The 26664-nt window shown below is 40.2% G+C and overlaps 1 protein-coding gene across 3 annotated transcripts in view; it reads left to right on the forward strand.

The window, feature by feature from the left end:
• LOC144525988 (nck-associated protein 5-like) overlaps positions 1-26664 on the forward strand; it is a 94031-nt gene that overhangs the window by 26236 nt on the left and 41131 nt on the right. For 2 of the 3 annotated variants that reach the window (XM_078263105.1, XM_078263102.1), the window contains exons 3-7: positions 5018-5108; positions 8801-8956; positions 16357-16425; positions 22380-22418; positions 23041-23160. In XM_078263105.1, the coding sequence (XP_078119231.1) occupies positions 5018-5108; positions 8801-8956; positions 16357-16425; positions 22380-22418; positions 23041-23160 (475 nt within the window). Of the gene's footprint in view, positions 1-3486; positions 3651-5017; positions 5109-8800; positions 8957-16356; positions 16426-22379; positions 22419-23040; positions 23161-26664 lie in introns of all 3 variants that reach the window. The other variant, XM_078263103.1, reaches the window with a different exon arrangement.

The following is a 26664-nucleotide window of genomic DNA, read 5'->3' on the forward strand; positions in this document are numbered from 1 at the left end:
GGTCCCCTAATACTGTATCTGAAGTCTCTTTCCCGAAATTCAGCCTTGGTGCAGAATTACAGCCACTAGAGCCAGTCCCACAATGAGCTTTCCTTAGGGTGTGCCATTTCTGTGTCTGTAGCTTTAAATGCTATTGAGGAGGAGAGAGCGGGGTGCAAGGTGGAGGGTGGGGGTGTGGTTTTGACCAACTGCCATGCTTTGCTTGTTTCCAAGCCGTGATGTCTCTCTCTTTCTCATAGGTGGGACAAATTCTCTGGGCGGGCAAAGCAGAGAAAGGGGAGGTAACCTTCCTCCTTATGACCTCATAAGGAGCAAGATTCCAGATCGGCCCATCTGAGCTTTTCAGAGCAGGATACCCAGGGCTCCGTTTACACCTATCACCATTTCTAGCCACTGGGGGGCCATAGGCAGGCTAGGGGAACTCATATTAATGTTAAAAACCTCATAAAATCAAATTTTCATGCCATGGCACCTTAAATATTGAGTTTGACAGCAGAATACAGTGGCAGTAACGATGACATTAAACAAATCTTTTTCTGCATTGTTTGGTTATGTTTCACAGCATCGGAGCGTCGACGTCACCGAGTGCAACTGTCCCAATGCAACGTGGATCATTTCCTCACAACACTAGAGCCGGTCGTCAAAGTTTTGGCTCCTCATGAAGTCGCACAAATCCCCCCCCCCTCCGACTCCTATCAAAATTCATGTTATTCTCATTATTCATTCATTGCCTCCACCTTGTCCCCACTCCATCATCGTCATCACTCACCACATGCTGCTTTCCCACTGACTCTCACCGGTGCTGGTCAGTTGAAATGAGGCTAAGCACACTCAGCTTCCTCAGTGAAGAGTTAGTCATTGCTCTGTGTTTGTGATTGGGCACTGAGGGGAAAGTGGGTCTCCTGGTCTCTCTGTGGACCATGTGGTTACATTAATACTTCAATATTATCAATACAATGAATAAATACCATATAATAAATAATTCCACATTATCAGTGAAATACAGTTCTACTGATAACTTCACATTTCCTGCCAGAAAAAAATAGCAGCAAGCTGCCTCCCCATACAGCGTGTGTTTGGTACTGGTTAACATTTGATTGAAGTGTGGAAAGGGGTCACGTTACTGTAGGGCAAGGGGAAACTAGGCCGTTCATTCGTACATTGTTGTGCATGATGAGCTGAGGGTCCTGCTTGGAAAAGTGCAGCCTGTGGCCAAATGTCACAGAGCAGCAGAAACCCCTCTGGGGAGGAGGAAGGGGTCATTTCCATTTCAGACCAATATCTAGGCTACGTCATATACATACTGTAAACACATGCATGGGTGCACATGTTGTCTACATATGTAAAGAGTATGCAGCATGTAAACTGTCTGTTGAGTGCAATATAAGGTTTGTACCAACATAATACAACTTAATACAAGCATTTATGATTTAAAGAACAAATGAAAATCGTAACACAACTCACTTAAATGGATCTTTAGGAGTCCAGAGAGGTATAGGTCACTTTAAAAAAAAAAAAAATTCTATTCTTAGCTGCAGTTGAACAACAAGCTTACAAGCTTTAATGAATGATTTAAGGGAACTTTGTCTTCATTTTTGTCAAGAAAAACTAGCTTGTCTGCATAATCAGCACCATATATATATAATTACTTTCCAAAAGTAGCGTGAACTTTAGTTTTTTTCTAAATTAAAGCATTCTGATCATACAAGATCAACTAAAAGGTTAGTTTTCAATGTCCTTGAAGTCAATTCTGAATTTGGCAAAACTGCCTTATCATGTTATGATTATAATTGTTATGCAATAATCTACAAGATAAATTCTTCTTTTATATCAGGCATCCAAATACCACATTCAAAAATGCTCATTGAAGAGCAATGCAATTCTTTGAAGAAAAAAAAAGAGGAGAATATGAATATATATCTTTTCATGCATGTCCTGTGTTACTGTGCTATGTTTGATTGCTGTATACTGAGTTGCTTGTCTTAAAGAAAAACGCACTTCTTACATCTAAAGGTCAGTTTATTAGTCACAGGGAGTCCAACTCAGCCAGTGAGAGCAATTTCAATCCATATCTTGTGTCCATCTCAACGTTTTGCCAAATCCTAAGTAAGTAAGAGCAAAACAAAAAATTCTGCATTCATTCAGCAGCACTTTGGGAAACAGGGTTGAACACAGAGGGACAATCGGAGTGCAGACTGCAGTCATGAGAATGGGATGGCGAGGAGAGTATGCGGCCCGGTTAGGTTGGAGCCAGACAGGGTGGGATCTTGTTTTTCCTCTTTGTGAGAGCACTGAGCTGCACATTATTGCCCACATGGTCCACAGAGAGACCAGGAGACCCACTTTCCCCTCAGTGCCCAATCAAAACACAGAGCAATGACTAACTCTTCACTGAGGAAGCTGAGTGTGCTTAGCCTCATTTCAACTGACCAGCACCGGTGAGAGTCAGTGGGAAAGCAGCATGTGGTGAGTGATGATGATGATGGAGTGGGGACAAGGTGGAGGCAATGAATGAATAATGAGAATAACATGAATTTTGATAGGAGTCGGTGGGGGGGGGATTTGTGCGACTTCATGAGGAGCCAAAACTTTGACGACCGGCTCTAGTGTTGTGAGGAAATGATCCATGTTGCATTGGGACAGTTGCACTTTTGACATTTAATGTCATCGTTACTGTCAAACTCAATATTAAAAAGTTTCTATTTTTCATGATTTATTCAATCCAATAACATTTTACAGGCTAATTTGCCTGTAATTTAAAAGTGTTAACAGCATTTTTCAACTCATTACCATCCTTACTTTTTTCTGTCACTTTGGTGCGATTTCACATCATCCCTAACGTGCAAAATAATAAGTGCATTTCTCAGAACAATTTGTACGAACTGCAATATACAATAGATATGGTTCTAAAGTTAGTCAGTCACTAACAATCCTTAGTACATCTCTCAAAAGTAAATATTCATGCCAATGATCATGTCAGTGTCATCAGAATGATAAGTCATTGAGTCATTGTTCACGAACAAGGTCGTCAAAATGTTTAGGCATGTTGTCAATGTAACTGTACTTTGACAGTATTACCTGATGTAAACTTAGGCTACAGTTTGGTTGACAGTTACTGTATTTAAAATGCACAAGGCTGCACTTCTATGGCATATATCAATTTCAACAGTACTATTTACATATTACTGTATGTGGGTTATTGATTGAAAGAGAATGGACAGGATTTTGTTTTTCACAGATTTTACTAGTGCTACTTTATGAAAGAAAAAAACCAAAATAATTTACAGTTAGAAAACGACACAAAGGAAAAAAAACTAAATTAGAAAGAAACACAGGAAACACCCCTTTGCCCGCAGCACTGTTCTAGTGCTGGCTGTACACATCCAGACGTTCCTGTCTGTCGGCCCACATATTCTCACCCACATCACACCGGATATTTTCCCTTACAATGCAACGTGGAAAGAATCTTTTATCCATCCTCTGCAGGCGTCTACTGTGATGTCCTAACATACTGCATCCATTGCAGCCAGCAGGGTCATCTATGTGTGTGGCTGACGATCGTACACCTTCCACCTCCATGCTGAAAATAACTCCTCAATTGGGTTAAGGAATGGTGAATAAGGCGGGAGGAATTCTATGAGCATCCTCCGGTGGGTCACAAACCATTGCCTTATGATGTTTGATCGATGGAAACTCACATTATCACAAATTACTACATACTTTGGCAAATCCTCTCTAAACAGACCCCTCTCATCATCAGGGATGAGAGCCCTGTAGAGAGTCTCTAAAAAGTTGAGTAGATGCTGGGTGTTGTATGGCCCTATAAGGGGGATATGGGTTAGGACACCATGCTCCGAAATAGCAGCACACATGGTGATATTTCCTCCCCGTTGGCCTGGCAAATCCACAGTAGCTCTGTGACCAATGATATTCCGACCCCGCCTTCTGCATTTGGTCAGGTTGAAGCCAGCCTCATCCACGTATACAAAGTTGTGAGAGGGTTCACTTGATTCCAACTCCATTATAAGCTATATCCCAGAACACACAGTTGAATTTGTTTTGGTAAGGAAGAGTGACATAAAATGTACATATATTGCATGTTCCTTCCACAGCAATGGAAATGTGTGCAGTTTATGCTTACTGTACTATGCATCACTATAAAATGTTGCTGTAAAGTAGTTACATAGATATACGTTTTACCTGTACATACTGGTACCGTAGCTCCTTAATTCTGTCCTCATTCCTTTGGAATGGTACACGGTACAGCTGTTTCATACTCATCTGGTTTCTATGCAGCACCCTGTCGATGGTTGAGATGCTAACCGTATGGATGTTTTCAAAGACATCGTTGTCGTCTATAATGGTCCTTTGTATTTCCCTGAGTCTCATGGCATTGTTTGCTCGGACCATGGTGCAAATAGCCTCCTCCTGTCGAGGTGGGAAAAGGCGTCCTCTGCCACCGGTTTGAGGTAATCTTGTAGTCCTATGTGGGGAAAAATGCAGTGATGCATCGCACAATTTCACAATTTCCCCATAGGTTTGTGGAAGACTTAGGTGCACACATTTAGTGGGGGGTTTAGAGGTCCTCCCTCAAGAAAATGTGAGGTTTTTCAATAAGAAATATGCAATTTCACATCATTTAGACCATTATTATTACCATATCTGTGTCTACAACGTTGGAAAAGCTGGAGCACATAAAAAAACCAAAACTGGGGGACCAACTACAAACAAACATTCGCCTCAGGTGATCCCCAAAACGTCTTATAATGGTAGGGAAAATCCTGACTTCAATTATGATTAGCTTAGAAACGCACAAAAAGCATCTACCTACGTGAATATACAGTACATGGTCAAACATTGTTGGTTGAGCCTTTAAATGGTTTCCAAATGTAAACCCTAACATTTGGTTGACAGTTTTCTCAATGGAGAGTATGTTCTATGAAGTATGAAGTATTTGATTCTCTAGCACTTCTGTTGGCTACTCTGACCACTTTGCCTGTTGTCTTGTTGAACGCAGCATGGAGGAGACGGTGCGAACGCTACTAAAGAACCAGGACTCTCTGGAAGGGCCCAAGGTGGACCCACTGGACCTCATGAAAGCATACAAGGTACGATTGCCTTTGGTGTTTGTTATTGACGCAAAAGGTCTCAGATAGATAGATAGATAGATAGATAGATAGATAGATAGATAGATAGATAGATAGATAGATGGATAGATAGATCGATTTTTATTGATCCCAAAATGGGAAATTATGGTGCTAGCAGCAAAACATCAGACACACAGCACGCAAACAGAATATACATGAAATAATTAAAAGGATAGAATACACAAACAAATAATCAAAAAATGAAGATAAAAAATACAAAGTGGAGAATGTACAAACATATGTACAAGTTCAAAATGTACAACTACTTAAATAGTATTTAAAAGGTGTAAGTAAAACCTATGTTTGTGCAAGTTGCACTTAGGGCAGTATTGTTGTGATTATAGTATTGTCTTATTTAGATGAACTATTCCATTAATTTTTTGACGGTCTGGGTCGGGACGTACTTTTAATTGACATGCGCCACAGGAACCGGACGGTTGGGTTTAGGAAAAGACTGTGGGTGGGGTTATAAAATGTAGCCTACATTTCAATTAAACGCGGGACACGAACAGGACACAAACCCCGGTCTCCTGGGTGAAAGTCCTGTGTTCTTTGACTCATCGGCCGTTGGACAGTCTGGCGAGGTCAGTGACTTGAGTCTGTTCGGTGTGTTCCGTGCCGTCGTCAGTCAGAGGAGCCGTCGGCCTTCATTTGGGCCGATTTGACATGTTGAATCGGAATGCGGGCAGTCGGACTCAATAGCCAACCTGATTGGTGGAGCGCTAACCTGGAAATGACGAGCGGGATGAGCGTGACTAACGCCTCTCAAAATCTGACGAAAATCTTTTAAACTGACCTTTGTTGATCTGAAATGAAGACAGATTCAGCAACTGCACGGCCTATTTCTCACTTAAAATGTTTTCAGAAACACATTTCAGTGAACTATCTTTGTAAAATATGAGAATGTATTCCGAACGAGCCGCCATTATGCTCGGTTGTAAAATCCGGGAGCAGCCAGACCCATGTGACGTGTTCGTCCAATCAGCTGCCGGTTTTCATTTTTTGGGCGATAACAGACACAGATTAGCGCCGCCTGCTGTTATGGAGACATATTACGTCTCGCGCACGTGCAGAACGTACGCTCAAGTCGGCGTCGCTTAGGCACTTTTTTGACCAACTCGGGGAGGCAGTCAGTCCAACTGCCTTTTCTGCCGAAGATCGGCCGTCGGGTTGGTGTGTCAGAGCCTTGACAGCGCCGCGAGTCAAGCTGCTGCTCTGCCTGGTGCGTTCCATACAGACGCTAAAGGATGATTTTTTTTTGCGTTGGTATTCCGTCAGTATTTGACACGTTGGGAGTGAACGGGTTGGTTTGAGTTCATTAATATCGGTTTGGTTTTTTCAACATTGATGTGACGTTTATGTTGTTCTTGCTCCCACTATTTTGATTTAAATCAAATGAAATGTATATCTGGAAACTGAAGTACTTGTTCTGAATTGGCAAAAAGGGTATATGACCAAGTGAAACAATAGTTTAAGCAGGTTTTTTGCACTATAGAGGAATTACAGAACTGTAAAATATGTGAACAACTGATTTTTCCACTTTTCATCATTCAAATTGCTAATATAACACTTTAGAAAACCATAGAGTTGTTTGACCATTAGATATACTAGTGATCTTACCTTCCCTAGTCTTTTTCAGATGATGGCTTCATGTTTCAAGCCACGTTTATAATAAGCTCTGTCAAGATGGTAATGTAAGTGGCAGGATTATGTTTTTTTCTTGTACATGTTACAATGTGTCTAAGAAATCTAAGAAAATATGAAAGAGGGATTCTCTAGAGACTTCAAAAACGGACTTCTGGAGTGATGCATGGTTTCAAAAACTGTTCACCATGTCCCACTGAGCTTTATGCATCGAAACAATAAATGCTGGCAATGTCACGTATCTACTGATATGACATGACAATACAGAGTCTATTTATTTCTGTGTCTAGTTTTTGCATGTATTTGTTTTTGCCAATTTTATACTGACGTCCGGTACATTGGGATGAAACCTGACTTATTTTAAAACCATGTAAATGTCCTGTAGTTAGCGCTTTAAGCCTGACTCAAAATCCGAAATCTAAGTCAATACATATTTAATAAATTACTTTGAGGGACACATGAACTATTCAGAGGAAAGTCAAGGCTTCAACTGAATCACTTTCTTGCAAATGCATAATCACAAGGACATGTAAAAATCATTTTTGCCCCAGTGCTGCTGCTCTCTGTCCATAAATACATTCCACTTTAAAAGCCGTTACAAGAACTCATCTTATCAATCCCTTACAGAGGCTCCTTCTGCCCTTGAAGCCGCAATTATCATGCCCCTGCATCTGGGAGTACGCAAGAGTCCGCTGGAGTCCGCGTGACTAAAATGTTGTCATCAGAGGGTGTGCGCGTAGGCTCTGTGCAAATGGCCGCATACCGTTACAGTGTTGTGACCTCGTGGACTGGTCCGAACATGTCCACACAGCTTACCTATGAAGAGACCGCTTCAGGGCCCTGTTTTGTGTAGAGATGGTCCGATACCATTTTTTGCTTCCCGATACCTAATTCCGATACCTGAACTTGCGTATCGGCCGATACCGAGTACCGATCCAATACCAGTGTGTCATATATTTTATTATGTTTTAACAACTGTATACTACTATCCCTGTATGGATGTGATATGATTTCTATCTTTGTTGTCGGTCTGGCTCAGGTTAAACTCTTTGTGAAACATGAACAAACACAAACAATGAATGCCCCAGAACGTTCTTTTATTCTCCAGTTTGACAGTCAGTTATAACGGAAAAATAACATAAATAAAACTACTTTAACGTATTTTTTCTTTAGGGCTTTATTACGTGGTATCGGATCGGTGCATAAACTCCAGTACTTCCCGATACCGATACCAGCGTTTTAGGCAGTATCGGAGCCGATACCGATACTGGTATCGGTATCAGAACATCTCTAGTTTTGTGGCAGAACAACAACCAGCGCAAGCCATGGGTTAGACCGTGCTCGTTACTTTCCTGAGTCTGGAGCAACGTCGCTCTGCTGCCACTTATCATCTGGGGCAAACTAAATACTGGAAGCAAATGTGCAGCAGTAACAGAATAATGCTTGAAATGTAAATAAACCATTTTAATTAATCACTCTACAACCAGTAGATGTGTTTAAATTGGCATCGGAAAGCCGGTAAATCACTCTGCTTTGATCTACAGTATAAATGAATATGAGTGATTCTTCCAGTACCTGCCGTCCACTGCTGCTTTATACTTTATACTACTTTATACTTCAGTTCATTAAATCGCTGCAGCTATCTGAAGGCGAAAGGACACGTATGTTGAGAAATCTGAAGCAGAGAAGTGCCATTACACACGGCCGTCCACTGTGTTTACCTTCATCAAATCATGGGCAGATGACACCCGACTGCTACACAATAACCACACACACTTCTACACACATGAGGTTGGTTATAACTAGTCTGTTGTTATTGCGGGAGACAATTACCGGGGTTCGTGTGTCTACCGGACCTTTTATATATGCAGCAGTGGCAGCATTCAGTGTGTTGTTTATCAAGATGTATTGCTATTATACCTGGAGCCCACTATGATGACGAATTTATATTTTTCCATTTCTCTGTGACTTTAAGGCATGCATCTTTCTCCGCTCTCTCTGCATTTCAGGATAAACTCCTGGAGGAAATGTGGAAGCAGCAGGGCAGTCTGGAGGGTCCCACAGCCCCAGCAGCAGAGATGCCTGCCTGGCCCGAGGCCGGCGCAGGCTCAGAGGAAAACTCAAAGGACAGCAATCCCCTGCTGGAGCGACTCCGAGCCCTGGAGGTAAAGTGGATTGCATGGTCCAATTCTTTACCCCCCCCCCCCACCCCGCACCCCCCAAACTGTTCCCCATTTCCCCACTACTCTTTTTGTTCCACCGCCCTGAAATGTCAGATTGATGGATATATTGAGAGTACCAAATGTTTTTCTTAATTAGATGTATTTCATCAGATATCTTTAGAGACTTGGGATTAATTGGGCACACAAGGCTGTTTTTCCAAGCAACATTATTATACTGGTTACATAATGCTCTGTCTGATCACTACAAGATTTCTTTTTGGTTTGTTTTATTTCTATTTCTGAAGGATTACAGGGTGGGTAAGGCTGTTACAATAGTGCCATGGCGTTAGCCTATCGCTAACACTGCGACTCTGACTGGCTGCTGTGCTGATCGATAAACTAATTAGCACTTTTTTTTCACTTTCACTATAGCACAGGTCAGCAAACTGTGGCCTGTGGACCAAATCTGGCCCTCTATCAAAATGATTTGGCATGCTCAGTAAAAAAAAAGTTTCTTACAGACCTGCATCAAAACCTTTAGGCCAGACATCTGCAACAGGGGGTTCAGGAGTCCTCAGTTCAGTCCTCAGAGTTGCTGTTTGATAGTTTAAATATAAATGTGTGTGTGTGTGTGTGTGTGTGTGTGTGTGTGTGTATATATATATATATATATATATATATATATATATATATATATATATATATATATATATGAAAACATACATTAACATGAAACCAACATATTTGTAAAGATAAATAATTTTTTAAGGTTAACATCCACAGATACAGTTAAGCTTTAGTATTCACTGTTCCACATTTTAACATTAAAACATGATGTATATGTATATGAATATGTACAATATGTCAACAATTATTTTAATAGCTTAGTATTGTATACGCCATAAAAAGGTATATCTAAAGGCTGTAGGCCACCATACACGTTAGTGTACAGTCATGTGAACAAATCAGGACACCCATGCTAAAGTTGACTAAAAAGAGGAATAAAAAAATCATCTTTAGGAAATTGATCTTAATGTCTTAATTAAAAAAATGAGGAAAAATCCAATCTTTAAGGACACCAATTTTCTTTGTGAATGAATACTGTATCGTAAATAAATAAATGATCTTCCTTAAAATACAGGGGGCATAAGTCAGTACACCCCTATGTTATATTCCCATAGAGGCAGGGAGATGTTTATTTTTAAAGGCCAGTTATTTCATGGATCCAGGATACTATGATCCTGATAAAGTTCCTTTGGCCTTTGGAATTAAAATAGCCCCTCATCATCACATACCCTTCATCATACCTAGAGATTAATATGGTTTTATTTCAGTTAGCCTAATGGCTGGTTTGATTTGCATTGAGAGATGATCTTATGGAAAGTACCCCATGCTAATCTCTAGGTATGATGAAGGGTATGTGATGATGAGGGGCTATTTTAATTCCAAAGGCCAAAGGAACTTTATCAGGATCATAGTATCCTGGATCCATGAAATAACTGGCCTTTAAAAATAAACATCTCCCTGCCTCTATGGGAATTTGACATAGGTGTGTACTGACTTATGCCCCCTGTATTTTAAGGAAGAACATTTATTTATTTACGATACATTATTCATTCACAAAGAAAATTGGTGTCCTTAAAGATTGGATTTTTCCTCATTTTTTTAATTAAGGCATTAAGATCAATTTCCAAAAGATGATTTTTTTTATTCCTCTTTATAGTCAACTTTAGCATGGGTGTCCTAATTTTTTCACATGACTGTAGGTCCAGTTTAATATGCAACTTAATATTATACATTATATATAGTAGGGGGTCCCTGCTCCGTTTCTTTTTTTCAGCTGAGGGGTCCTTGGCCCAAAAATGTTGAAGACCCCTGATTTAGGCATCCTGCAGAAATCTGCTGCAAAGCCCTGTGCTACAGCTTTGAATTGCTATTTTTGTCGTGTCGGACTGGGTTTGTGAAAAACTTGCTAGCTGAGGGCTAGGCCACATTTAAATCATTAGTGAAATCGAATATACACAAAAAATAATTCAACAGCTGCCTAAGGTAAATACATAATGAACTCCTCAAGAACACTGGAACATGGAACCTGTCAGTTGTGAATTTAAAAGCATTAACTTGTTTGAATGGAATGATCCTTAACCACCGTCACGTGTCATTCATGGAGTCTGCATAGCTTCATTTGAAAATACCAGTGAGCCACGTAGAGGAGAAACAAGCACAATCATTGTGTCATCATGCCTTTATCCATCTTTGAAAATGAGACCCCATTAAGTTGGAGAGCAGTCCCAGGGGCATGACACAAACAGCAGGATACAAAGGAGTTATTCATATCCAGGAGGTGATAATTAAAATGCTGACAGGGTAGTTAACATTAGCTGCCAGTGTTCCAGTGAGTGTACAGTGTGCCTCTCTGTCACACCTTCCCTGCTAAAGGTAATAGGACTTACCATCTGTTGAGAGCTCTCCCAGCCATTATTACTCATACTTTTTTTATCTACTGCAAAACATAGCCTAAAGGTAACATATTTACTTAACTTTGCAGAACTTAAAGGTGTAGTAGGTAAGACTTATAAACTAACTTTCTGTCATATTTGCTGAAACTGACCCTATGTTCCAGTAGAACTACATGAAGCAGGTCATTTAAAAAAAGAACTCCAGCTCCTCTGGCTCCACCTACAGCCTGTAGTGTGATTTACAAAAATCCACCACTCCCTGTTCAGATGCACCAATCAGGGCCAGGGGGGGTGTCTAACTGCGTGTCAATCACTGCTCATGCACACGCATTCATTCTACCTTCTGGGGGGAGGGGCTTAGGAGACCGTTTGGGCTTTAGCGGAAAGACGGGAGGGACTGAGAAGATGTCGATGTTCAAACTTTTTGGCTAAGTCCTGGATCTTCACAATCCTACCTACAGCACCTTTAAAGCTTTGTTTTGTTTGATGTGATTTTGTGGTCACATTTGTTGTTTTTAAAAATGTAATCATTAATGACAATTGTGCTTTACCTTAAGGCCGGGGAACATACATGTTGACCTGCAGAATTTCATAATTAATCTTTTTACCACATACAGTAGAGCCTTTGCTGTAACCACGACGCTCCTTTACAAAATATATATATATGAAAAAAGTAATTCATGGCTGATTAGGAGTGAACTTGTTAAACCCAGAAAAAGTCTACTATTGTTGGTAGTGGTGTTGCCGTAGGTGGTGTTAGTTGAGCGGGATGGTTTTTGGATGTCATACCTCACTGCTGATCTCTGGATATATTTTTAAAGCTGCAATAGCTGAAACATGAGGTGTCTGCATGAATCACTGAGGTAAATACTGAACTCCTGCAATGACTCATGTGACATTCACTGTGCGGTGTGCTGGTATGTTCATTTTTTTTGTTGTGTATTATTCAACTCTGAATGTCCAGGACTAATATAAGGGATAATGCCCGATGTTACCATTAGCATAAATTAATGGATGACGGGGAGGCCATAACCTTCTGACGCGCAGCGGAGTCCATTAATACCTGACAATTGACATCTCGAAAGGCATTATCCCCCCATACCATGCTCACTTGCATGCATTTTATCTAATGGTTTTTTTCAAACAATAACTTTTTTTCCCCTGCTAAAACCTGAAGGCTTGACTAATACCTGGAACGATCATTATCATCCAATTGTCAGATTTGGGGGACAGAACTCAGACGCGGACACTGGAGTAGTGAAAAAAGAAAAATATTTATTTGTCAAAAAATAACTTGTGGTAGGCGATGAACAGGTCCGTAGTGGTAGGAACTGGTAGCGGAGTGTGGCGAGGAGATCACGGTTTGTAGAAGCAGGAGACTGGAGTGGAGCTGACTGGGTCTAAGATCTGGTGGTTGCTGGAGGTGAGTAAAAGGAAACAGACAAGTTAGAGCAAAGCAAAAACTCAGAACAAGAAACCACTAGCGAGAGCAGCAAAGAACTCATACTCAAGGTAAGTAACAATCCTGCATCGAGCAGCCGGTCACACTGATCTTTAAAGGAGGTTGATGACCTGATGAGTAGCAGGTGAGTTGATTAGTGAATTGGAACCAGGTGCGAGAAGAAGGCAGCAGGAGGAGGCGTGTCCACACACTGTGGAAAATGACGTTAGGGAAAGGCGGGAAAACAAAAACACACCAGCCACACTGCAAGCAACCAAATGAGGGGGGAAAAAAAACAAAAACACAGTCACACCAGCCCAGAAAGTCACTTTTTTCACTACTTCAGTAAATAGGACAGACCTTAGCTACAACCTGGAAACAGGAGATATTTCTAGTTTGCTCAGCTCAAAGAACCCTATGGCTCAGTTATGAGCCAGAAAGCTAACATCATGCTAACAAGATTCAAAGTCAATAACTAACAGTACATATGAAATAGAAATAATGCAAATAAGACATTCCTTATAACTCCAGAACTTAGAATCATCATGTTTGGAAGTTGTCTTTAGTATCAAAGTATTCCATTGATAGTTGTCTGTACATCCATGGTTACATTACAAACAGGAACTGCTAATAGCTAATTCGGCATGCTTTCAAGGTTACCAATTTGCCAACATGTAAATAAGTATTGGCTAAAAAAGCAGGGCTGAAGTTGTAGACCACAGCGTAACTAAATCCATGGCAACACCGTACGTCCAGTTTACACCACCCAAACATCATGAAAAATGAGAACTTGCTTGCTCCCCAAACAGAAGTAAGACAAAGTGTAATAATAGGAGTGACAAAATCCATCATATCTTTTTTTTACATTTCTAAAGGTCAGTATCCCATCAGCATGGTTCTTATATTCCTGGAATGGTGACACTCTCCTCTATTGATTCATATTTACTGTGTGTTGAAAACTTGACCACAAAAATTTACTTAAAAAAAATATATATTAATAATCCCAGAGATTGTCCTAAATCATGTATGGTCCAACCATTAGTTGCCCAACTTATTCTAAAAATAACAATATATGGCATATCTGGCTAAGACTTGTATCACTCTGCTAAAAGCCTTTAAATAAAGAGAGAAACCCAAGCAAAGGATTCAAATCAAACTGACCAAACAGCAAATACATTGGCAGATTTTCATTATTTTAGTAAATGATTGATTGCAAACTATACCGTATGTGCATCAACTGCAAAGGCTTTAATGTTGCATCCTGCATAACGTCACAATAATTGTGTTCAAGTTCAAGTAATTACCAGCATGGTTGCTTGCCGAATTTTTAACATCCACCACATCACCATTTAAGAGATATTTAATTTCCTGTCTTAATACTATGGTCCAATACTTAAGAAAGCCTGCATAACCACTCTGTCATTAGTAATGATCTTTTAGAATAAAGTGCCGCCTTAAATTACATCAATTTTCTTGTTTACTTGGTTGACCCTAATGGATCATTCGGAGTGTATTTTGTGGTTTTTATGCCGTTGCCTCTTCATGGTGGCTGCCTTTATTTCATCCACATTTGTAATTAAACTTTAACGCTGAACTGGAGAAACATTACGAGGTTTTCCATTTAGTTGGAAACTACATTCCAGTCATTATGGCACAGTTGGGTACCTTCTATATAATCTACCACGAAAAAGGCAAACAAAATGCTCCAAGAACCACAATTAAGACTGAAAAGATGAATAATAAAAACAAACTGTGCTTGCTGTGCTTTTTGACTGAGGAGAAGTCGCTAACTCCTCTCAGCTCCTCAACCAAAAACAAATATTCAGTGGAATTTGACAGTTAAGCCTAAAACACTGATTGATGCAATGCTTGCTGCAGATCAACAATGTCAACTGTGCAAAAACAAGGATGAGGGAGCGGTAAGCACACTGCCAAACATTTACATCTTTGCAAGTGATTTATTTTTTACATTCTGGATAATTTTTGCAGAAGTAATACATTATGCAGAGGCTAGTCTCGCATTGCCAGATCTATCTCCACAGGGCTGCGGAGGAGGGTCCACACAGCATTCTGGGATGGGAGAAAAACGTGCTCTGGTTTATTGGCATGTAAAAGACAATACACGCCCAAGACAATAGTCATGGGCGGCACTAAGCGCCGGATGGAGCAACAATGCCTCTGCAAATTACCCTCGGGAAGGTACTTGTTTTGGTGGAACATGTGTACGTTCAAAAGTAGTTTTAGTCGTGCAACAGAAAAGTCAGATTGGACAGATTGTCTAGCTAGCTGTCTGGATTTACCCTGCAGAGATCTTTAGAGAGAGTTTAGAACGCCAACACAAAGAAAGAGGAAGGGGACGGACATCCGGCCGAAATGAGGGACATCCGGTGGAACCTCCAGCAACACCGGAACAATCCTGTAAATGAAACGTCGTGGATATAGACTATGCAGACGCAAAAAAAATTTAAGCCTAAATACAATGTTGTTTGACAAATGAAAAACAAGATTTAAACTTGCAATATACTGTACAGTATAACATGTTAATCAATCATGCTTATTTGTAAATGTGATCTACTGTCATATAAATAGCAAGTGTGAGTGAGCTCACACAACACATAGACTACTATATATGGCTACTATATAACGCTTAAAGTTCACACTCATAACGTGGACTTCCATGACCTTTACACACCGGCTGCAAGCCTTCAGGCTGATCAGTGGCCTTTTAAACACTCTTAAGATTCGGTCCAAAGAAAAGACTGCTCAGTCAGAAGAATCCATACGCTGTTGTGTGGTTCATTGTGATCAGTCTCAGGACATTAGTCATTTCAGCAGCCGGTCATTGAACCAACTTAAAATACTGTGTTGATTATCTTTGGCTATCACCTTGGGTTAGTTTGAAGCCGACGTTGAGCTGTGTGAGGTGAACCCTGCTCGCTCCTGTCATTATCTGTGAACCATTTTGTTCAGAGGAGTAGCCTTCAGCACTTAAGTGAAAACAAGCCATCTCAGGTAACCGAGACTTCAAGATTTACTGGATTAATCATGTCAGTGGAAAGTCACCTCCTGAGTTCCCGGAATGGTTTCTGTTCCCTGTTGTGCAAAACCTCTGTCAGTAATTAAATTATACCTGGGGTAGCAGGCACAGTGAAGTTTGAATGCCTGCAATTTAAAGCATCATTCATTTAAAACCATCTTTCTCCAGTGAACCTGCAAATCCTGCTGTGCTGCAGGGAGGGAGCCTCTTGATCTATCTGTCTGCCTGCTCCTCTGTCTGTCTGAGAGAGAAAAACATATCAAAAGCTCACAGTTATCATATAAAAAAAAAATTGTTTCGCAGGAATGACCATAATGTTTAACAAGTGTATTTGACTTTCAGCTGAGATGTGAAACCTTACCTATACAACTTTCTCTGAATTCTATTTGGTTATTGACCTGGCAAAATCTTCAAAAGTAATTACTGTAAATCATGCAGTTTGCCTGTTTGTGTTTTGTCTGTACAGGCGGAGAACTCTGCTCTGTCCATGGAAAACGACAATCAGAGGAAGCAGTATGAACGCTGTCTGGATGAAGTGAGTGTTGCTGTTCTCACAGCACAGACATGTCCTGTGTAAAATATACTATGTGTCTTGACTGTTTTTACTTTCACTCTCCACAGTGTCCCACAGTACATTTTTATACAGAATTAAAATGTTTTTATCTTGTAGGCGATTGGAAATTATCCATATCCATACTCATTGTATCTCAGCACTGATTTGCACTGGCAAACATTGTCACTGTGCAAAATATCACTGCTCTCATATTTCCACAATGTCAACATACTGCTATCAGCAGAGGGTACTGTGTAGACCTACATCAGTTCTAGAAAGCAGTCTTGCATTATATTTGCTGTAGCCTAATCCAATAAGGGTTGAGAGAAACCACACAATTATTCAACAGGCGTGAAAATAAGAAAATCGTCAAAACAACAGTTAGACATCAGATAAGCTGCACTCATATTGATATCTGATATTTGATTGATTTGATTGATTGATTTGATTGATATATTCTAAGGAATTAGGAAAATAACGTATTCCCTACCTGTCTGTAGGGTTAAAGTGATGGTTTGGAGTAACTTGCCTGATGGATACTCCTCTCGGCTGCTACCGCGCGATAGCGCAGTAGCAGCCGAGAGGAGACCCGCGTCAGGCAAGTGTTATTTAAATATACTTCTGGTGTAGTTACAAACTTTCTAATGCCTTGTTTTATAAGTACAGAAACTATTTGTACTGCTGTAGAAGTTTGGTATCATTCCGGCCATTATTAGTGTGATAATTTACGAGATACACACATGGATCCATTAGCGCCTGCACTAAGCTAACCAGCTGATAACGCTAACTCGACCAACGTTATAACAAGGGAAAAAAGCTTATGGGGGGTTGTTTGGTTCGAGGTCAAGGTGCAAAGCAGCCTAGGGTGAAATTACTCCAAACCATCACTTTAATATGAAGCTGGAGCCTGAGAGCGGTTAGCTTAGAGGAAACAGCTAGCCTGGCTTTGTCCAAAGGTAGCAACATCCGCCTGCCAGAACCTCTAAAGCTTATTAGTTAAGAGAGTATTCAACTGCTCTGTCATTGCACTCCTGTAACATGGACAGTTTCTAAACTGATGCAGCAGAACCAGAGCTACTGTCTTTTTTATTTCATGCATTATTCTTCCTTGGCAAAACCTGGCTGCTTACCCACAATGCCAGCTCTGGGGTTTGTTATGCTAGTAGCGGCTAAAGTAGCTTCTAGTTGCTAGCCTCAAGCAGAGATGAGTAGCTACAGAGGTCTGGTAAGCTTACTTCTGATTCTTTTCACTGTCAAACTTGTAGTCTTCAGACCCAACCAACGCTGATTCATGCTACGTTTACACGTGGCCGGCTATTTTCATAAACGGACATTTCAACCTCTCTGTTTTCAAAAATAACATCGTGCACAGCTGTCAGTTTCCAGAAAAGTGTTCGTTTACACGTACCCGTGTATATATGCCGCCAATGTCGTCAAGAGCATGCCAAACCTGTAGGTGGCAGTTAGTGTTGTTTTTGGCGGCCTTTTTTTAATTTTTGTTTTAGTCTAGTCTTTGTGTCAAGCTGTCATTTTAGTTTTTATTAGTTGTAGTCACGTTCATACTCTTTTTAGTCAAGTTTCAGTCGACTAAAAGTCTGAGCATTTTAGTTTTAGTCTTATTTTAGTCAGAATTATCCATGACTATTTTAGTCTAGTTTTAGTCAATGGAAATTGTATTTTAGTCTCTTTTTAGTAATGCAATTCTATTTAATCCAGTCAATATAGTATAAGTACCTAGTAGTATAGACAAAACCAAAATGTTGGCCAACAAGGGATCTTTAGTACACATGGAGTCAGTCAGGTAGGAACTAAGAACCCACTCTCTCAAACAAATACACACACACACACACACACACACACACACACACACACACACACACACACACACACACACACACACACACACGTTTGTCTCTGTTTTCAGCTCCAGTGGCTAATGTCTAAAGCTAACGTTGAAATGAGACACATTAACCACAGCCAGTTGTTAGCTTTCTAAAATAGAAAGTAACGTTACGTTATTGTCTTGACTTACCTCAATTTCATTATGGAATGGCTTGAGATTCCTCCTTGAGATTTCCTGTGATTTTGTAGCCGCATTCCTCCCCATCTTTTTCCACAACACATTCGTTTTCTTTTCCACTTCTATGTAATGAAAGTTTTTCCAAATGCCTTTTATTCTTTTTCTCTCAAAGACGAACTCCAGCTGGCCGGCCACGGTCCCAGCTTTCTCTGTGTCAGACTTAATGTTTTTTGTTGTCATTTCGTCTCACTCTCTAACTCTCCGCTGCATCTTCTAAATTAAATAATGCCGCGACAGGGCTTGAGGAAGTAATGTCGCCTGAGTCTGAAGTGAGTGAGACACAGGGAACAGAACTACTGCAAAGTAATAATAATAATACGACGAAAAAACGTTATCATACCGTCTCGTTTTGTTCAACGAAAATGAAGAGACATTTTAGCATAGTTTTTATTTTGTAAACCACATTTAGTCTCATTTTTATTCGTCAACAATATTGCATTATACATTTAATTATAGTCATCGTCACATGACAAGCATTCACGTCTCGTCTCGTTTTCGTCACGTGACTAAGGTTCGATGACGACGATATTTGGTCATAATTTTTGTTGACGAAAACAACACTAGTGGCAGTGTAACGAGAAGCTCAAGCCCACGTTAGCCAATCAGAATCCCGAAAAATAGCAACACAACAACGAATCACTTCCTCTCTCTTCTCTTCCTCACTTCCTCAGCTGCCTAAACCTCCGTTTGTCTCAGTTTACATGCAACGTGCAAACAAAGTTTTCCCAAATCTCCACTCTGGCCGGAGTTTTTAGAAAGAATCGTTTTCAGAGGCGAATTCTCTATTTGCATGTAAACGAAGGGCACAAACGAAGGGAAATGGCTCCGTTTTTCAAAATAACCATGTACGTGTAAACCAAGGGGGTAAGCTTCGCTTCAGAGCTCGAACCTCCTATGGCGCCATTTTGATGCTACAAAGCGATCACCCAACGTTAGCATTCCATTGACTGCCATTCATTTTGACGTCACTTTGACAGCGAATAACTTTACATCTGAAGCGTTTAAAGACTTTATTTGTCCATTGTTTATTTCTAAAGAAACACGTCAATGTATAAAAGGCTCCATTACCTTGTATCTCACATTATGGCTCCGTAGTAGACGTTTTTGTAAAAAAAAACGATTGTGTCATAACCACGCGACTTACTGTCGCATAGTACAGGAGAAGCTCTCAGGCAGTTTGGACTTACATTAGCTGTTTACGTTTAATTACTAATGTTAACTAGCATTTTAGTTAGCAATAATTATCCCGTGTCCATGTTATCTCCTTACATATACCTACGCTCTCCGTCTCTGCAAGATTGGGAATGATTGAGATTTCTCTTGGCACAGCTACCAGAAGACTTACAACTTTCAGACAGGTTGCTCACGTCACTTTTACGTTGTCTCTCTCAGTTGGAGGCTGCGCAGTAACGCTCAGCCATCACCGGAAAAGTGCTTCTAATGGCCTTCACTGGTCTCCGTCCAGAGCAACGGGATCTGTTGGTCCATTCTTATATACTGTCTATGGTGTAAACGGGGTATCAGGTGACATCACTTGAGGTCATTTATAAGCCTTCACACAGCTCCCTCAGGTACCACAATAGTCTTTACACAACTTTCATATATGCAGTAACGTTAGTGCTCCCCAAACGGACTCTGATGTGTAAAATCAGTGGAGTTCCCACTAGATATGTTATCTTGTTGTATATCATTTGTTTTCTGTACAAAAACCAAAGCGTTCTTCATTTGGATCTCAAACAAGATGAAATGTGTTAAATGAATTAGCTTTAGACTTCTAAAGCTCATAAACACGTTTTAGCTTGTTTGTTTTTGGTGGTTTTAGTCAAATTTAGAGTTTTGCAAGTGCTGCTTGGTGGATGTTTTCACTTTAGACAGAGCCAGGCTAGCTGTTTCCCCCTGCCTCCAGTTGTATGCTAAGCTATGCTAATCTGACTGCAGCTCCTGACTTGAAGCACATATAATAGTGGTATAAATGTTCTCCCCTCACTCTTGAAAGGAAAGTGAATAGGCAATTTTCCCAAAATGTTGAACAGTATTTCTTGAACTTTTAATGCGGTTAAAGAGGTTAAAAAAACAAAGTTATCTGTTGGTCAGGACTCCGACAATCAGAGATGACTGTCAGCTTCCAGCTAGTAAGAGACACACATCCACACTCCGACTATTATCTGGAGTGTTAGAGGAAAGCCAAGAGAAAGGAGCATCTCTAATTGAAGTGGACAGACAACAGAGGCCTGGAGAGCTGGAAGAGTGAGCCTCACCGCTCAGGAGGACCGACTCCCAGCATGCATCTGGGTTGTCTGCCTGCACTCCTTTCTTCTTGTTTTCTCCATGACAACACTTTGATTGTCTATCCATCTCTTCCCCTCATCTCTCTCCAGCCAGCCACTTTATTTTTTTTTAGCAGGCCTCACTAATGGACTTGTTACCATGGAGATTGCTGCCCATGAGATTTTACCGCATTCTGGTTGAGGACAGAAATTTCAGAGTTTTTGCTGCGGGATGAATTTCTCTTCTCTTGCTTTTTCAGTCTTATTATGCACATTAATCGTTTTTTGAGCAAAGCATTCAGAAGGCTTCCTGTCATGGTCTGAATGAGCTGAGGCGCTTCGTTTTGATGGATAGATGAAAGAGGCGGAGGGAAATCATTTTTCAGCACACAAAAGTGAAAAGATATATGATATATTATGTTATTATTCCAGTGTCAAGGTATAATGTATGTGTCTGCGTCAGAAATAAGCAAGAAAGAAGAAAGCGTTTCAGAGTATGCTATTTTTAAAGTGCCCACATTATGCTCATTTTCAGGTTCATAATAGTATTTAGAGGTTATATCAGAATAGGTTTACATGGTTTAATTTTCAAAAAACATCATATATTTGTTGTACTGCACATTGCTGCAGCTCCTCTTTTCACCCTGTGTGTTGAGCTCTCTGTTTTAGCTACAGAGTGAGACATCTCACTTCTAGTCCAGCTTTGTTGGGAGTCAAACATGCGCAGTAGCTAGGTAAGGACTACTAGCTAGAAGCTAGCGCTGCTAGCGCTTAGCCACCTCGTTCTCAATGGTAAAACACTGCTACAACACTATAGAACTACTTACATGTCCCTCGTCTGCAGGTATTCCACACAAAGTTGGAAGTGCGCCCTCGTTTAGAAGAAGTCTCCCAGCTAATCCTGCCTTGTACTAACTGAAGTTGGAGAAACAGCTAGCTGATGTGGTATTAGCTAAATTGGTTAGCACACACCAAATGTTTCGGCCAATGACGGAGACGGCCCTGCCTATTGTAACCAGCTCACCAGGAGACTGAAGGCAGGATACATTCAGAAACCGTATCTCACTCAAAACAGCATGGAAGGGTTTTTTCCAAGTGTGTATGCATGTGGAAGCACCAGAGACACAAAAAAACACCCCAAATCCCAGAAAAAGTGGGTTTTTTTCATAATATGGGCACTTTAACTAAAAACTAAACTACAAAATGACTTCTTTCTGTAAAAAATCTGAATATAAAAGTTTGGTCAGTCTAAATCCAGTTACATCAAGACAAGCAAATCAATTGTGTAGGGATTGTTCAGATTTTTATGACTATATTTTGGTTTATTTATGTGCTGAGAATAACGTTGGACATAGTAACTGCAGGCAGCTGCATGAGTGATTTCACTAAATCTGACTTTATGATGCAACATGCTGTCAATTTGTTCTCACATCATCTTACATGCCTCTATGGAGTTTGTACTGGGTCATTTTCATTTACAGTCTCTCTGCATCTCAAAGCTCCACAGAAAGTTTGGATATCCACTCTACAATAATGACCATTTTTACATTTTCACATATGTTTACTGTCTTTTTTCACGTCTGTTCTAGGTGGCTAACCAGGTGGTCCAGGCCCTCCTCACACAGAAGGTTGGTCTTTGTCTCAGTAGCAATGTCAGTAATCCAGTCAGACATTAGAAACCGTCTACATTAGAAATCACTACAGTATGATGAGTAACCACATGTCACTAACAGGAAGAAAGATTAGCAGCACATGTCTTACCTCACAAGCTTCGACAGTAAAAGAAAATCTAAAAACCTTTGAGGTTCCTTTTGTTGGTGCAAAGATTTCAAAGTAAGTGTTGCTGCTGTGAAAAGTGCAACTTTAAGTATTTTATCATCCATAAAGCATTACCAAATCAATTCCTTTTATACAAGGTATGGTCCACCAGACATGGACTCGAGTCAGACTTATGTCATGGATCTGATGACTTTAGACTTGACAAAATAAATTCTTATCTTAAAATACTGACTTCAACATCAGTGATTTGGGACTTGACTTCTAATGTGAGGATTCACCAGTGATCTGTGTTTATAGTAGATAGTAGACATAGTAGCCCAGGTTTTAGAGCACTGTTATGTACATCTTGCATGAATACAACATTGTGTCCTGTTCCTGTTAAATTAGCATCTGGTACAGGTGTAGTTCTCTGAAATATCCCTCTCAGACGCAGTGATCTGTCCGTTTTTCTCCTCTTTGCTGGGTTTCTAGGACTTGAAAGAGGAGTGTGTGAAACTGCGCACCCGTGTGTTTGACCTGGAGCAACAAAACCGCATTCTGAGTGTGCTGTTTCAACAACGTGTCAAAATGTCCACGATTCCTGTCTCCCAGGTAGGAACACATGGCACAATGGATACAAACGGGCACTGACAGACCCACCCTGCTTAAGGCTGTTTGAATTTTAAATGAAAAGTGTTCTACTTCAAAAGGTTACTAACATTAAAAAGGACCACAAAGAGAGAGAAATCTACCCAGGGTGCAATTCAATTTGAATGGTTGGGATGTACAGATTTACTGTCTGATTAAGAATTGGAAATGGATTCATTTGGGTGTGGTTATTTTCAAAGTGGCATGCTTCAGTGCACTGTTGGTCATCAAACAAGCATAACTGTCCCTTACCACTCTTCTTTTATACCAATCATGTCAGAATTTACCCAAATAATGAGCCTCTCATCCAGCTGTGCTGCAGGCCTGCACATCCTTCTCTAATTGGAATGCTGTCAACCAGAGAGCGCCAGGGATAATTGGTTCAAACCTATTGTTAGCCTACATGTTCAGTTGTTGAGCTTCACCACTAACTGTACTGTAGAGTTCTAAAGCTGCACTAAGTAGTATTTGTTTTAAAAAAAATTATTAAATGACTAAGGACTTTGACAGATGTCACAATTAGTGACAAATCCACAGAGAAATTCTTTTTAGCATGTTTTTGCTCATTGTTTTGGTTTCCTGGCTTGCAGACTTAGCTCATATTACGCATCACAAAAAGTATCTATTTACAACAAATTAATCTCTAACAACCCACTGTACGCTACATGCTCGGCACCAAAGGGCAGACAAATAAAGTTAGCGACTAGCTGGTGAACATAGCGGAGCATTTAGCAGCTAAAGAGACTAATATTTTGGTTATGCGTTGGTGGAGACCAAAACAGAGCTATAAGGAGAGTGAATATTGGGACTTACATTCGTCAAGTAGCTAGAAACACAACTCCAAATGAATGCTAATGTTGCTCTGCTGGATGTGTGAATATTAGCAGTGAAACGGTTAATAAAAATTCACGGTTCCGTTCATACCACGGTTTTCGGTTTAGCCTTAACACAATTCCGGAACAAGAACATAAACACTTCTTTATTGAAAAAACTGTATTAAAAGAATAGAAATGCAGATTTGTTATTTTTTTATATAAAATGGCCACATTATAGACTAAAGCAATCAACATAAAGGGAAGCATAAGCTCAACCAGCACTAGACTTTTTCTTTTAAACAATAGCCTTTTACATTATACATCCTAATGCAATATCAGTTGTTCCACTTGAAATTAAAGTGCAGGTTTTTTTGTAAATACAATGAAAGGAAAATGGCTGGGTGTCTTATCAAAAGGGAACGTGTCAGTGTGTTAAAGGCTAAGGCCATCAACATAAAGTGCAACATAACCCGAACGCACTGTTTTCAAAAACAACACTGCTCTGTTCATTCTATTTTCATGTTCCTCTGCAAGAAAAATACAGTTAGGGATTAACTGTGTTGCTGAAATGTCGGCGAGAGCAGATTATACAGTGGCACAAGTAACGTTACCTGAATCATATGCTGAAACCCTGCATATCTTTCGTTATAAACCCACCCAATGCTTTAGTTCTGAATTGCCCTGTTTGAGTCTGCACGGAGAAGCTGTTTAAATGCTGCGGGGAGAAGGAGCTGCCCTTTCTACCCGACTCTCCTCCATGTGCTGTCAACAGGCACATTGACGTGATGTCTCTGTAAATGCGCCCTCAGAAACTATATAGCTAACAATTAGTCTTGTTCTGCACATCCCTACAGCAGAGATGTGTTGCAATGGAGAGAAACATGTGTCCTGAACTTACTGCATGACTCTGAAGTCAACTAGCCAGCTCTACCATGAATATTGATGATGGATAATGCTTTTGATGGACAGATGATTATTCTTGCATTCTGAGCTGAATATTGAGAGAAACCGCTGAAGTGGTTGGTCGAGCCCAGCTTGTTAGCCCTTCAGTTTTAAAGAAGTCTAAGCTGTAATTGACTGAAAGGATATGGACTGCGATGATGATCTCTCACTGTCACTGTACCAGCCAATTACAAACCCAAGACACACTGTGCTGTTGAATAGCTACAGCTCTGCATTACTGGTGCATGCCTTCATTATTTGTGCTCCAGTCTCAAAATCGTTTCTTGTTTTGTTGAGTAGGCCCTCACTCCTCTTAGCTTTGTTGATTTTATTCTGTATTTAGACAGAAGACAAGTAGCAACAGAGACAGATTAGCCCAGCACTATGGTTTACTTATATTGGTTTCTCCTTCAATTAATTTATTGAAAGCATTTGACATTGACATTGACATGTTCAAGGAGTTCAGATAGAGCCTGTATCAGGGCCATATTTAGTTCATTGTGTTATACGTCACTATTTTTGGTAGCCTATTGTACTTAAATGGCCAGTATGTACTTTATTTTCTTTAGTCATTGAAGCCTGTTTACAGGCTTGTGGTGATGCGCAATGTGCTATAGGTGCCAAAAACAAATTCATGTTTGGTACTGCCAATTTGTTTTGTTTTGTCATGGTTCATGTGTGCAATAAACATTACGCTTCGTGAGAATCGTGATATCAATTCTAAGCTAAAAAATCGTGATTCATATTTTTCCCTGAAACGTGCAGGCCTACTTTAGTATGGACTAGCCAGACCCTCCTCCACAACGCTGTGGAGGAGGGTCTGGTTATGCGAGACTAATTGATGAAGGGAGAGAGATACATGTTTTCTCCAATGATCACAGTGCACTGCAACTCCTTTACACCTCATTACCATGTAACTGACGTAGCTATATTCCAACCTTGAAATGTAATTATTCTGGTTGCATGACTGGATTCACTTTTCAGTAAGTAGGTAACAGCTGGCAGTTCACAGACCAGCTGTGTGTTTAAAGATTGCTCAGAATCAATTCAGGGTTGCCAAATCTAATGCGTTTGGTGTTGGACACCTTCTTTGAGGCATTGTGTCAAATTGCTGAGCAAACAAATGGCATGCCATATACATGAGCAACAAAGCCATTCTTGGATGGAAAACACACCTACAGTATACAAGTTATAGAAGATACGGCTGCACACAGGCCAATTCTGAACATCAGGCTTTTCTTCACATTTCAGCATCGTTCCATAAACATTACAGAGAAACACATTTTTCAGTGCTTTAGGTGGCGAAGGCGAATTCACACACTTTCACATTGTTTCATTAGTATTTGGCTGTTTCTCTTTCCTCCAACAATTCTCAAACTGTTAAACAGTTTGAAATGTCCATCAAAATGCAAGTTTTAATGGGATTGAATTGAATTGAACTGAAAGCCTTTATTGTCATTGTACTTTACAATACAGCAAAATTAGGAGCACTACTCCACTGGGTGCATACAATAAGGCAAGGCAAGGCAACTTTATTTGTACAGCACATTTCAGCAACAGGGCAATTGCAAGTGCTTTACATAAAACATTAAAGAGCAGTTAAAACGATAAAAAAATAAAAAAAAAATAATAAAAAAACAAACAAACAGGCAGGACCATATTTCTTTACCATCTCATCCACCACAGGCCCTCAGGAACATGTGACTTTGTA

The sequence above is a fragment of the Sander vitreus genome, chromosome 11, assembly GCF_031162955.1.
Source record: "Sander vitreus isolate 19-12246 chromosome 11, sanVit1, whole genome shotgun sequence".
In the NCBI taxonomy this organism is placed as follows: Eukaryota; Metazoa; Chordata; class Actinopteri; order Perciformes; family Percidae; genus Sander; species Sander vitreus.